Source organism: Calidris pugnax, unplaced genomic scaffold (assembly GCF_001431845.1).
Source record: "Calidris pugnax isolate Ruff unplaced genomic scaffold, ASM143184v1 scaffold273, whole genome shotgun sequence".
Lineage (NCBI taxonomy): Eukaryota > Metazoa > Chordata > Aves > Charadriiformes > Scolopacidae > Calidris > Calidris pugnax.
This window is the reverse complement of record NW_015094508.1, coordinates 2,134,331-2,147,518: the sequence shown is the minus strand read 5'-3', so window position 1 is coordinate 2,147,518 and position 13,188 is coordinate 2,134,331. Positions and strand designations below refer to the sequence as shown.

Here is a 13,188-nt window from a genome sequence, read left to right as displayed (position 1 = left end):
CAGCTGTAGACCAGGGTTGCTGCTACTCTCCCACCGTGCAGTGCTACTGCCCATGAGCTGACCCCTCACATCTGCTGCTGCACTCATGCTGCCTAAGGTGGCTTTGTTTCCTTCCTAAAACCAGCTAAGCATCTTTTCCAGCACGAGGGAAAAACGAGCCTATGATACCCTGCCTTGACTTTGATTCTAGCACAGAAAATACAAGAGACATCTATATCTGTCCCTCCTTGATAGACAAACTTAATTAACCTTTGCTATTCTGTTCCAACCTATTCTTTTAGACAAAGGCAGTGACCCATAAACAATATGTTACCATCAGAATCTCAACTGCGGTGACACCTAGAGATATAGCCCTATCAGCAGTATCGGAAAATAAACCGCTTAGATTAGCTCCTCCAAGAAATATGGATTGCATTCATGTCACACATGAGCTGTCAGAAACATTAGGATACTTTTAGCATAAATCTGTAGTGTGAAGGGTATGTTATGAATACAGTATATAATACACATAAAACTGGAATTGTGTCGGGTGGCTTGCACAATGTGTATATATTTACACATAAACACACACACAGACACATGTATATTTCACACATTTTACACCTATTTCTGCACAGTTAGACTGCACATTTCTGTAAGAAGGCCAGGCTTATTGTAGGAAAAACTGTGCCAGAAACAGGTTGTAGAAGTTGAAAAGAGCAATTCTTTTTACTAGCAAGCAGCTATTCTTAAGAGTTCAAACTGCTAGCTGCCCTATCACAGTCACACTTTCCTGGATTTAGTAAAAGACAGTATGCTCACTACTTCTTAAGTAATCCTTAAAAACCAATTTCCTATCTCAGCAATGTTAAATATTACACTTCCAAAAGCTAAATGTAATTACCATATTAAAAATTAAGTTAAAATTTCTCAGTCTGACTCTCACTAATACTTACTTCAGGTTTTGCTCTAAACTGATTTAAGGAAAGAATAAAAAAGTTGAGGTTTTGGAAGTGAGAACATTGGTTTGCCAAGCTGGAAAAAAAAAGAAGAAAAAAAAAAAGGGAAAAAAACACCTGGGGACAGAATTTGTCCAAAACCTCCTGGCCAGCTTTAACCTTCCTCCAAAACAGGATACCTGGAGTCACCAGGGTAACAAAGAAAACTCAACCACTGGTCCCCAGATGCAGGGCACATTCTGCATTTTGCAGATTTTTAATGATACAGCTGTAGGAACGTGAAGAGTTCTAACATTTTTTGGGGAGGATGCCAACTCGCAAGGAATCCCGATTATCCTTCTGCTGTGGGTCTCAAGCCAGCAGTTTCACTGACGGCTTGGAGAATTAAACCTGATTAGAATCAGACGTGTCCATCTAGGTTGTACTTTTGTTGTGGTAGAAGAGACAGCATTTTCCAGTTGCTGTCCCTAAGTGGGTCACAATGAGACCAGTTTCAGAAGCACCAGCTTCCACTACATACCAACATGCTCCAACTTGAAGGACTAATGCTGTTGAATTCAGTTAACTGTTAATTGGATTGAATGCACATAAATTCCTGTTGTAATGACCAATTATGAGAGCTTCAAGGGAGAGTTCAGATGCTCACACAGAACTGGAGATGCAAGATGAGCAGCACATCTGCTACATTTCCTCTCTGACCTAAGCAACACCAGACACATCTGATTATCTGCCTTAGAGCTGGCAAAAGCAGCAGAATATAAACGACTGAAGGTGTCTGGACCAAAACTATCATTTTTATTATGCTTATCAAATCATGATGGATACAGCTTCTGGGATAACTGTATACAAATGAACAAAACCTACATAGAAATATCTAAAAAAAATTGCACCTCTATGAATCCACTCAAGTACGTGAGCCTCTGCAAAGAACAAAGACTAATGAAATCTGACATTAATCTACATTAAAGATTCAGTGATTCAGTTTATTTGCCAAGGCTCAATGATGCATTAATCCTCATCCCATCCCACACACACTCACATGTTTCCTCCCTAGCTTTTCTCCCTTGCTCCCTAAATTCTGAAACAGCAGACAGCTGGTCTGCTCAAGGCCTTGTCTGCATCCAGAAGTTATCTTTAAGTATGCAATTCTCCTTGCGTGGTTACAGTTGTTCCAGGACGAGCCAGCCTCCACCAGCAGTGCCCAGAAGAGGCAGGAGCCTTGTCTACACTGCTTAAATGAGGATTCCTTCCAGTGAGCACACAGGCGGCTTATACCAGCAAAAAAACCCCTCCTGTGGGCTCACAGCTTAGCCAGCTGCCCTGATTTGGTCACGGCAGGCATTGCACAGCTATCGTTTTGATAAAGAACCAGAAATCCAAAAACCTTGATCAAAACAGTTATAGCACTACCAGTCACATAAGCAGACTCACTTGTACTGGAAGACTGGTTAAGAAAGCCTGCGCATGCAAAAAAAATAAACCCAGCCAAATACAGGCAGTCCAACAAAAATCCCCATGTAGATACAGCTACATGTTTCCTCTGGAGAGAATCAGCCTGCATAGGTTTGCCAGCAAAACACCCTGAAGGTGTAAGCAAGGTCTGATTCCTCTTTGTGGATCACGTTTTGAAACTCTCCTGTAACTCCTTACCATGCTTGACAGAGGAATTCATCATCCATCTCTATTTAACACACCATGTTTCTGTGATCTTCCCTTGCTGGTAACCTTCCATGAACAGAATTGATGTTTAACTACCACGTGCAGCAGCTGAGAGCTCATTCCCCTCACAACAAACCGTCTTCAGTGCCACACAGTGTTTTACAGCCTCGGCATCACTGCACCCACTGCCATCAAGCATTATCTAGCCTAGCTCTCACTGTAAAACTTTTTATGATTATTTGTGCAATGTTATGCTGTCATAACAGTATGCAAACCCCATGATTCGTAACTATTCCAGCAATAACAATCCTTCTTGCAGATCAGCCTCTGAGAAGCAGCTTGTAAGTTACGTGACACTGACCTTGAACTATACTCTGTCCTACTGAACAGGAGAGGTGGTTTTAGGCCATTTAGAAGCTGGGGAGATGTCACTTCTGCAGGCAGAAAGCACTGCCCGTAGTCTCTCCACAGAGACATCTCACCAGAGCAGCACTGAGAAATCCCAAAAGGTTTGGCTGGGAGAAATTAAAAATCTTTGGTAAGGTAAATCACTAAAAATGGAGGTCAATGGAACCATGTGATACATGGCACAAGCTGGGAATGAAACCCAGCGCTTGGAGCCTGCTGGTGGAAGAAAAACATTCCTTTTTGACAGCTACCACCTCTTTTTTCCTTAATCACTTCAGCAGTATCTCACTAATTTGAGCAGCACTTAAGCAGAAGTTAGTTACAGATTCTGCAGGGCTTCAGGAGAAAAATCCATGGAAAACACACTACTGCTTTTATTTCTTTAAGGGGTGTCAAAGGTCCCACAAGAAACAATTTCACATGGAGACAACGGACCCTCTAGGCCAAGACTTCCTACACAAACACAGTCTAGTTTCAAATGACAGTACATGAGAACAGAAGAAAGGGGACACCACCACCACCCCAAGGTTTAACATGTTTTAGCATACCTTCATGTATCTCCTCCTCAAACACTATGCTCTATGATAGTCAGTACCTGTAATTTCCTTTTTCCCAAGCAAGTAAAACCACAGAAGTCTACTGGCTGGAGGAATGGTGGAGTGTGGGACTAGCAGCCTGCAAGAACCCTGCCTTTGGAAGACACATGTGGCTGTGACAAATTGTGTTCTGACAGTGTCTCCAAGCATCAGCTCTGCAACGGGCCCTTACAGCCTAGGTACTGCAAAAGCTTCAGGAGAAGTAACTTTCCATATGAAATACTCTGCTATGATGTGTCAGATTAACCTAATCAACTAAAATGAAAAAGCTAAACACTCTTGCGGTGTGGGACCACATAGCAGAGGGAAGGGAGACAGCTCTTTCCCATACAGCTCTACTCATGGTGAAAAAGGGACGTGGAATAGTACTAAATGCCCACTGCTGTAAAGCCATGCTATTAAAATTCACGGACTTGCCAGCTGTTGCTCCAGGAAGCCCCCACATTTTCATAAAAGGCCTTTCCATGAGAAAAGTGTCTAATGACAGGAAAGCCTCACTGAAGGGGATGTGGACTGCTACTGTAATTGTAATCACCCTGATCTTAGTTCCAGCTCCTTGGCACCAGAAGTTAAAATGCCCTCTCAGAGTTGGTCCCTGTGCCACAATTGCTAGAGCAATTCTCTGTCAGCAAAGAGGACATCTCATCTGCTCTCTTCAGAAAGGAAGTTTTGGTGGACATTTAATCTTTTGTTGTTGAGTGATTTCAAAACAGAGGTATTGCAGAAGGCAGCCTGCCCTCTCCTGATGCTCTACAGAAGAGGTTTGCCTTCTTCTGCCCTCGTACAAGGGACACGGGTGTACGCAGAGGGTGCAGCCTCCTGAGTTCAGTCTCAAGACAGAAAAGCACCACAGCAGCCCAAGACCAAGCATCCTCAGGGGCACTGAAATAGCTACACTCACTTTGCCATGAATCCCCTGCCTTGGCAGATTTCCCCGTTCTCCAGTCTCCGACTGGTACTGAGTTGGAAGCTGTAATTATCAAGTCCTAAAGTGAGAGGGCTCAGCTGTCTTTACCCCCTAATTAATCAAGTACTCAGAGCTCTGGTGTGAACCTCTTAGGCACAGCCTGGACCTTGAGCTACCCAAGTTGCAATCGCAAGCCCTGGAGCTGATGCTGCCAGAGTGCACCATTAGCAACACACTGTGTGACTGACTGCTATCAACCCTCTGCGCAGCACCACAGTCTCCTGGGTCACTTCAGCAGATGGAAGAGAAAAGAACACGTTCCTGAAAAGCAAAGCCTCTCAGAAATGACACCCAAAGCTCACAGGATACTATGTCTGGCAAGAGTCAGTTGGACCCTTTTTCTGGAAAACAGCGCATAATGTACTATGACATAAATCAGGAAATAAAATCAAGTGGGCACTCTTTATCTGTGCTTGTGGCAACCTACCTATTCCTGTATCATTGCCTTCCACGTGCTGCATGATAACCACCCACTTTGGCTAACCTTCCTAACATGGGTCCTAGTCCCACTCTGGAATCTGGTTCAGCAAACAGGAGGTCAGAATCAAGCCCAAGAAACAACTTATTATTGTAACATAACATAGTTCCTTGTGACACCTCTGTAACATCATACCTGCCACTGTTTTCCCGACTGGCTTGGCATGTACGCTCCTGGGAGGCTTCGAAGGCTGTTCTTCATGGCCGACCCTACAACTGTACCCCCCGTCTCACTTGAGGAAGCCTCGCTGGCCACTGCCATTTGGTACTGGGAGTAGTTGTACAGGTTGTTATAGTAAGGATACAGGGACGGCTGGTAAAAACTGCTGTAGTAGGTGGAGTCCACAACCAAATCAGACGTGCTCTCCAAGTGCCCTCTGCTGGGGATGGAAGGGATGTCCTGAAGGAGCATGCGTCCCTCTGGAAAAGAAAAAACCAAGCCATTATGAGATGGGAGGCTCCATGAAGACCATTACCTTTTGCCTTCTGATGAGCTACTACTTCTTCTGACGGCTGGATGGAGTAGTAAATAGGAAGAGGTGGGAAATGGAAGGGAAAGACAGCTGGATGTTTGGTGGAAACTCAAGTGGACTGATGTCCACTCAAAGCCTGAGACTGCCACCTACACACACCACAAACTGCAAAGCAGGAGACAAAACCAATGGCAGGTTAAGACAATGCTCTGAGTCTTCAAGCAGCATCAGCTGATCCCATGGTGATTTACACCAGCAAAGGATGCAGCACCCCATTATTTTTAAATTACAACAGTGTGCCAAGTCTGCTTTAACTCCCTGGAAGCAGAAAGGCTGTAGCTAAAGGATGACCCCTCTCCAGCCAGTGTCCTGCAGGTGAGAGGCCACTTTGTGACTGTGCCTCTAGAAAGGGCCAACAGGCCCAAGGCCAAGAGAAGCTGCAACAGGGAAAGCACTGCGCAATCAGCCAAGGTGTCTCAGAAACCCACATGCTACCTCTGAGCAGCAAGGCCTTCCCTCAACCCTTGCCCAGCCTCCATACCCAAACTTAGCTCCTGTTTACCAAAAAAAACCACAGAGCAGAAAAAGCTCCCACACCACTGGAAAAAAGAGGAGGAGGAGATGATGTTGTCCAACTCCACCGTGGAAGAGAAAAGGATGTGGCTTGGAGCACACTGATGAGCTCTCAAGGGCTTATCAGTATGGAGATGAGACATCATGGACAGTACGCATGTATGAAATACCAGCCCTAAGAGAGGTGTCAGGCAGGCATTGCCTAGTTCGTTTTGCATCCTTCTGTTGGTACATCTGCACCTTGGTTACTCACCTGCAAAATCAATATGGTGGCAATTTACCAGCCTCTCAGAGTCATGGTAAAAATTTCCACTGTACTATGTATTAGCTGCACACTAGGTCCAATGATCAGTTTTACCAACTATTGCCATTTACAATGCAATTCTCCTTCACTTCACCTGTAAGGAAAGCTCTCTGCAATCCTAGACAGTCTCCTTCTAAGTCACTAAATTATACAGTGCCCCCATTCAGCTCTTGCTGACATTTTGTTGACATCAGTGAAGTGTACCCATGTATGAACAAACAGTGCTCTAGGCCTCCTGCATCTGATTTTTCTGCCTCTCAGCCCTATGTGAGCAAGAATCAAGCCAGACGGCCTTTTTCATTGGGATTATCGCTCCAATTTGCAGAGAGGAGTCTGCAATACCACAAAAGACCCCCCACAGTTTCTGCACTTTCATGGTTTTATGAAATTTTATTATTGCTACTGCTTCTGGGCAGGACTCTCTTCAAGTCCTTTAGTTTGTGCCTTTGATAAAATAAGAACTTAGGCCACTGGCACTGAGAAGCCAACAATTCTGATGAATCACAGCAGAAGCCTAACTCCCCTCCCCAAACTTAGCTCCCAAATAAAGCTGAGGTCAAACTGCTCTGCTTTTCATGCTGTGAGACAGAAAGGTGAAAGTAAAATCCCCTAACTAATTCCCTGCTGGGACACAGGTATCACATGAGACAGAGATATGCAAAGCAGCTGGCTGCAGAACTTCTGGCAGGGCTATGCTACGCTGCACAGATGTCCAATTTCTTCTGAAACCTCTGCAGTGTCATTCCACTTGCAGTGCATTTTAAGAAGAGATAATAGTTTCTGCTGAGGATACCAGCACCAGGAAGATGGGGCCTCTCTACACCGACACACAAAAGGTGAGCCACCCTGAAAAGGAGCTGAAAAGGAAGAGGGGGAGAAAGCAGCAGGCCTTGCTGCAACTTTTGGAAAGGTCTCATGCCCTACGCTTCTGAACAGGGGACAAGATGGGCTAGGCTAGAACAGAGACCTGCCCATAGCTATCCACAAGCTCACACCATCACCAGTCCGTGATGGTCAGTCCTTCCTGAAGAAAGAGCAGCACCGGTAGTCTTCTGCTGCATTAAGAGAAAAAAACAATGGTTCTCCCCTGTTCTTTTCTCCTCCTGTCTGTGGTTGGGGCTACCATCATCTGCCTCCCACCGGAGGTGCAAGAGGGTTGACTTGGTGCCATCCATTTTTCCTTTATCTATCTGCACAATAGCCACCAGCAGTTCAGTGTTCAGGGTCATTATGGATGCACCAGAATGGACCTCCACTTTCCTCCTCCTGTCCCTCCATTCTCCAGTACCCTCTACAGTACTACCAGCTGCTCTCTCAGGACTCAATATTGAGTTTATAGAGCTGGTCACCTGCTCATTCAGCCACCCGTACACATAAATCCCCAAGCATCAGCAGCCTGGGGCATTTTTCTCTTACAAATGCAGAATTATGGAACCCATGGTCCTCATAACATCTTTGGCACACAACCCCCCTTCTGAGCTCCGGCCACAGGACAGGGATGTGCCACAGCAGCTTAGCAGAAAAAAACAGAGTCACGGGAAAGGGGAAAGTTCAAGTGAAGGGACTGACATACACCAAAGATTTGGTGCTTTATCTGGGAGAAAGGAGACATCTCATATAAGCCTTGTGCCACCCGGACTGTGGGCAGATGTCAGGTCAGACCAGGTCAAAGTACCCCAGGGGTTATTCTAAACTTCTCACAGACTTGAACCAGCCAGCCTGAGGGAAGGATGCCTCTGGAGAGCTGGGTTCTGGCAGGTCCAGAACCCGGACCTGCAGCATGCAACAGGCCAAGGGCAGGCCTGCAGTCCAGCTCTACGCCCTTATCCCATCCAGCCTGGCTGAATCACATCATCTACTACTACTAATGCATACACCATACATATATATCAACATGTATAGAGCATACACAACTGTAAATACATTAAAGGGAAAGAGTTATGCTCTATAATGGAGAAAGCCCTGAAAGTCTTGACTCCTTTTCTGAGCAATGAAAGCTCAGGAAGAGAAGCAGGTCAGACCAGCCAGCACCTACACAAGGGTACCTTCAAAGAACTGCTAAGAACCCAGGGGAGCAGAATTAAAGGCCAAAGAACTCTGCTACACTGTCCTTGGGATAAAATAAGGCACTTGGAAATCTGCCCAGAGAAGATTTCATGGCTTTGCCCTACCCATGCTGGTTGTCTCCAGCTGAAGTCTGCTAGCTAGCTGGCGAGCAGCACACTGCTTCTGGGCTGCAGCATCCTCAGGCATGGCCACTGTTCGCAGAACAGGGCAGACCTATTGGAACAATGGCTGTAACTAAACTTTGAACTAACTGGGGTTCCTCTTGTTGATCTTTGGCCTATACCTCTAATTCCTGACTCCTACCTACAGCTGAACCTTCCTACAGCCTTGCCTCTGGTCACCCAACAAGCAAGGCATCCTTCTTAAGAGAGGCTGCCAGCCCATGGCTGCGTTTTCCACCAGCAAGGAGAGGACACCCAGGTTAAGAAAGCAGCAGCTATCCACAAGCTCACACCATCACCAGTCCGTGATGGTCAGTCCTTCCTGAAGAAAGAGCAGCACCGGTAGTCTTCTGCTGCATTAAGAGAAAAAAACAATGGTTCTCCCCTGTTCTTTTCTCCTCCTGTCTGTGGTTGGGGCTACCATCATCTGCCTCCCACCGGAGGTGCAAGAGGGTTGACTTGGTGCCATCCATTTTTCCTTTATCTATCTGCACAATAGCCACCAGCAGTTCAGTGTTCAGGGTCATTATGGATGCACCAGAATGGACCTCCACTTTCCTCCTCCTGTCCCTCCATTCTCCAGTACCCTCTACAGTACTACCAGCTGCTCTCTCAGGACTCAATATTGAGTTTATAGAGCTGGTCACCTGCTCATTCAGCCACCCGTACACATAAATCCCCAAGCATCAGCAGCCTGGGGCATTTTTCTCTTACAAATGCAGAATTATGGAACCCATGGTCCTCATAACATCTTTGGCACACAACCCCCCTTCTGAGCTCCGGCCACAGGACAGGGATGTGCCACAGCAGCTTAGCAGAAAAAAACAGAGTCACGGGAAAGGGGAAAGTTCAAGTGAAGGGACTGACATACACCAAAGATTTGGTGCTTTATCTGGGAGAAAGGAGACATCTCATATAAGCCTTGTGCCACCCGGACTGTGGGCAGATGTCAGGTCAGACCAGGTCAAAGTACCCCAGGGGTTATTCTAAACTTCTCACAGACTTGAACCAGCCAGCCTGAGGGAAGGATGCCTCTGGAGAGCTGGGTTCTGGCAGGTCCAGAACCCGGACCTGCAGCATGCAACAGGCCAAGGGCAGGCCTGCAGTCCAGCTCTACGCCCTTATCCCATCCAGCCTGGCTGAATCACATCATCTACTACTACTAATGCATACACCATACATATATATCAACATGTATAGAGCATACACAACTGTAAATACATTAAAGGGAAAGAGTTATGCTCTATAATGGAGAAAGCCCTGAAAGTCTTGACTCCTTTTCTGAGCAATGAAAGCTCAGGAAGAGAAGCAGGTCAGACCAGCCAGCACCTACACAAGGGTACCTTCAAAGAACTGCTAAGAACCCAGGGGAGCAGAATTAAAGGCCAAAGAACTCTGCTACACTGTCCTTGGGATAAAATAAGGCACTTGGAAATCTGCCCAGAGAAGATTTCATGGCTTTGCCCTACCCATGCTGGTTGTCTCCAGCTGAAGTCTGCTAGCTAGCTGGCGAGCAGCACACTGCTTCTGGGCTGCAGCATCCTCAGGCATGGCCACTGTTCGCAGAACAGGGCAGACCTATTGGAACAATGGCTGTAACTAAACTTTGAACTAACTGGGGTTCCTCTTGTTGATCTTTGGCCTATACCTCTAATTCCTGACTCCTACCTACAGCTGAACCTTCCTACAGCCTTGCCTCTGGTCACCCAACAAGCAAGGCATCCTTCTTAAGAGAGGCTGCCAGCCCATGGCTGCGTTTTCCACCAGCAAGGAGAGGACACCCAGGTTAAGAAAGCAGCTTTCAGCTGTTTGGTATTTTTTTTTTTTTCCAAATGTAATTCAACACAGCTGAATGGCTCTGCTGGCAAGGAGAGGGTCCTCCCCTGCCTCAGAGCTTGCCGCATTACAACACCTGCACGAGGGGCAGCCCTGAGGTTCATTGCTCTAAGGGGAGTAATTTTTGAGAGGAATTAAGCTCTCAACAAGGCAACTGCTGCTGCGCCGTCAGACTCCCACTCTGCCCCTCCACCTGCCCTTTGAAACAGGAGGGCTGCTGCAGGAGCTGGGCTCACACCTTGGCTGTCTTCACCCTCCGCACGGAAAAACTGGGAAGGGCTCCTGGGTCTTTTCCCCTGATGCCAGGCACAAATTTTAATATTTTGCAAGCTGCAAACAGGACACGATTAAAAATCCAGGACTGAACCTGTCCAAGAAGGAACAGAAATGAGAAGAGCAAACCAAAAAACAACTGGTCGCGACTCTCAGTTTTTGGAACACCAAATCTACAACGTAGGGCTGTCAGAGACTCTCCATGTGTGAGCAGGGCTCAACAGTATCCCTTCATGCAGTTGTGCCCTTGGATCTCCCAGCTCTTTTCTATGTCTGTAGAGAACCGATGCTACTTTTTTTGCACTGTGTACACGGTGTGAAATATAGCCCACTCTTTCATAGAAGATCAATATGATGCACGATAAATACTGTTATTGATCTTGCAGTGTTGTAGACGACTCTCCAGCTCTATGGCATATTAATAGTAGTTAACCAGTAATTCATTTCAGGACAGCTGGGATTTTCTTTTAAGGAAAGTGAGTTCTCGGGGTCAGTTACACGTATGGGTCCTTATACATTTAGTAACCTATGAGGGGCTCCTGCCTTCACTTAGCAGAGCATGGTGAAAAACAGTGGTCTAGTCCTCAGCTAATGTAAACCAGTCTCAGAACATTTACTTCAATAAAGCTATGGTCATTTACATGAATTGTGGATATGCACAGCAAAATACATGTAGAAGCCAGTACATAGATTCTCCCTCTTCTTACCATTTTGGGAGGAGAAAGAGAAGAAATGCCAGGGAATTTGCAAGAATTTCTACCATCATCTCTTATTTCACAGATGCAAACATGTTTTAAGCACACACACTAAGAAATGGAAACACTGAAGTTCTGCCTGTAACATTCACTCATTCGGTATATAAGCATGGAGTATTTCCTGTTCCTACTGGTACTGGTAAGGGCCAGTTATACATCTTATTATACACCGATAGTAGTAACTCAAACCTGCCTGGGCAAGCCTCTGATGCTGAGGTCAAATAGGACAAGAGTCCATTCTATTAGACTTTCTCAGCATCTACAACAGGGTGTTAGCACCAAATTGCCTACTGGGAATGCTTACACTTGGGAATCTGGGGGAGAATATTAGTCACCTTGGGACAGATGCACACCAGGAACTGTTTCCAAAATCAGGACAGCACTCAGAGTCACGTTTCAATGTCTAGGAGCATGCAGTGGCACAGTTCAACTTACGCATGTGGCCATAGCAGCTGATTAGTCTCCATCTGATTGTACATTTCAGGAAAGGGATTCTGTATATGTGATGTGGCAATTAAGAGAATATCACTGCCTGCATTTATTGACATGAGTTATTACATACACCTATGGCTAGCAGTTTTTATTTCTTCTGTGCCTACAGAGATTCTACGCATACACAGACATACTGCTGAAAATGAAGAACTGTGACTACTCAAGTAACACATTTACTCAAGGAGCAGGAAGGCACATCCATTGCCCAGTGAGCAGAGCTCAGCTTTTGGTAGCTGAACAGGTACATTTCCTGTAGTTTTCAATTCAGAGTGACTGTTTTCATCACCGCAGTGTTAGCATCTTCCTGCAAGTCACCCTCTGCAGCAGGAGACAGCTAAGCCATTAAAACATCAAGAATTAATTATTCATCCAAGGAACACTTGCCTTCAGACCTCAGAAGAGCCTGGGATCTGCACCTGACAATCTCCCCTTGCTCAGTGTATAAAGCATCAGTACACTCCCATTAACTGGTCTGGCAATATTAAGTCTCGCAACGCGTTAGTCCAATTCATAGCTGGCTTTGAGGTCGGACAGTAGCCTTGAATGAGGCCAGTGCGAAATCACTCCCTAACATCACAATCAGGAATGCTGGAACAATATGTTTCTCCCACCAGACAATCATGACAGAGCTATTTCAGATGTCAAAGAAAGCTGGCACCATTACTTACTTTCTGCTGAGACACTCTGCCTCCCGAGAAACAAAACCTGCAGGCTCGCTCTGCCTTTGAGAGGAATATTTCTGTTCTCTTCCCATTAGAAGTTGCCGATTACCTTCGGTTCCAGCATTGAACTTTTAGCTTGCTATAAAGTTAATGTGCTAGGCAATGTTCATTCCAGGCAAGGCTGTGGGGCTGTGTATTTTCTGCCACCCCCAAAAAAGGCCATTATCTGTAATTACCCATTACCATGCATAATTATTTCTTCTATTCTGGTCTATGGCCCCCAGGACTTTATGCTGTTACAGCTCACTGCATTATCTTATCAAATTTGTTAAGGAAGCTTTTTTGACCTTTTGAGCACTTGTCACAGCACATACAAAAGCCAGCAGTAAATTGTCTAAGCATGTAGCGTGTGATTTATTATTTGTACCCTGCACAGTGATACCATACAAAATATTACATGCTGACACCTCCCCTATTCCCTCTCCCTGCTTTAGCTAAAATGAGAAGAGGAAAGGAAACCTCTTTAGTAAGAGAAGGAAGGCAACGA

At 45.7% G+C, this 13,188-nt stretch overlaps 1 protein-coding gene across 1 annotated transcript in view; it reads right to left on the bottom strand.

The window, feature by feature from the left end:
- DMRT1 (doublesex and mab-3 related transcription factor 1) overlaps positions 1 to 13,188 on the bottom strand; it is a 62,627-nt gene that overhangs the window by 32,778 nt on the left and 16,661 nt on the right. Inside the window, exon 3 of the mRNA XM_014964835.1 lies at positions 5,182 to 5,465. Coding sequence (XP_014820321.1) covers positions 5,182 to 5,465 — 284 coding nt within the window. The remainder of the gene's footprint in view (positions 1 to 5,181; positions 5,466 to 13,188) is intronic.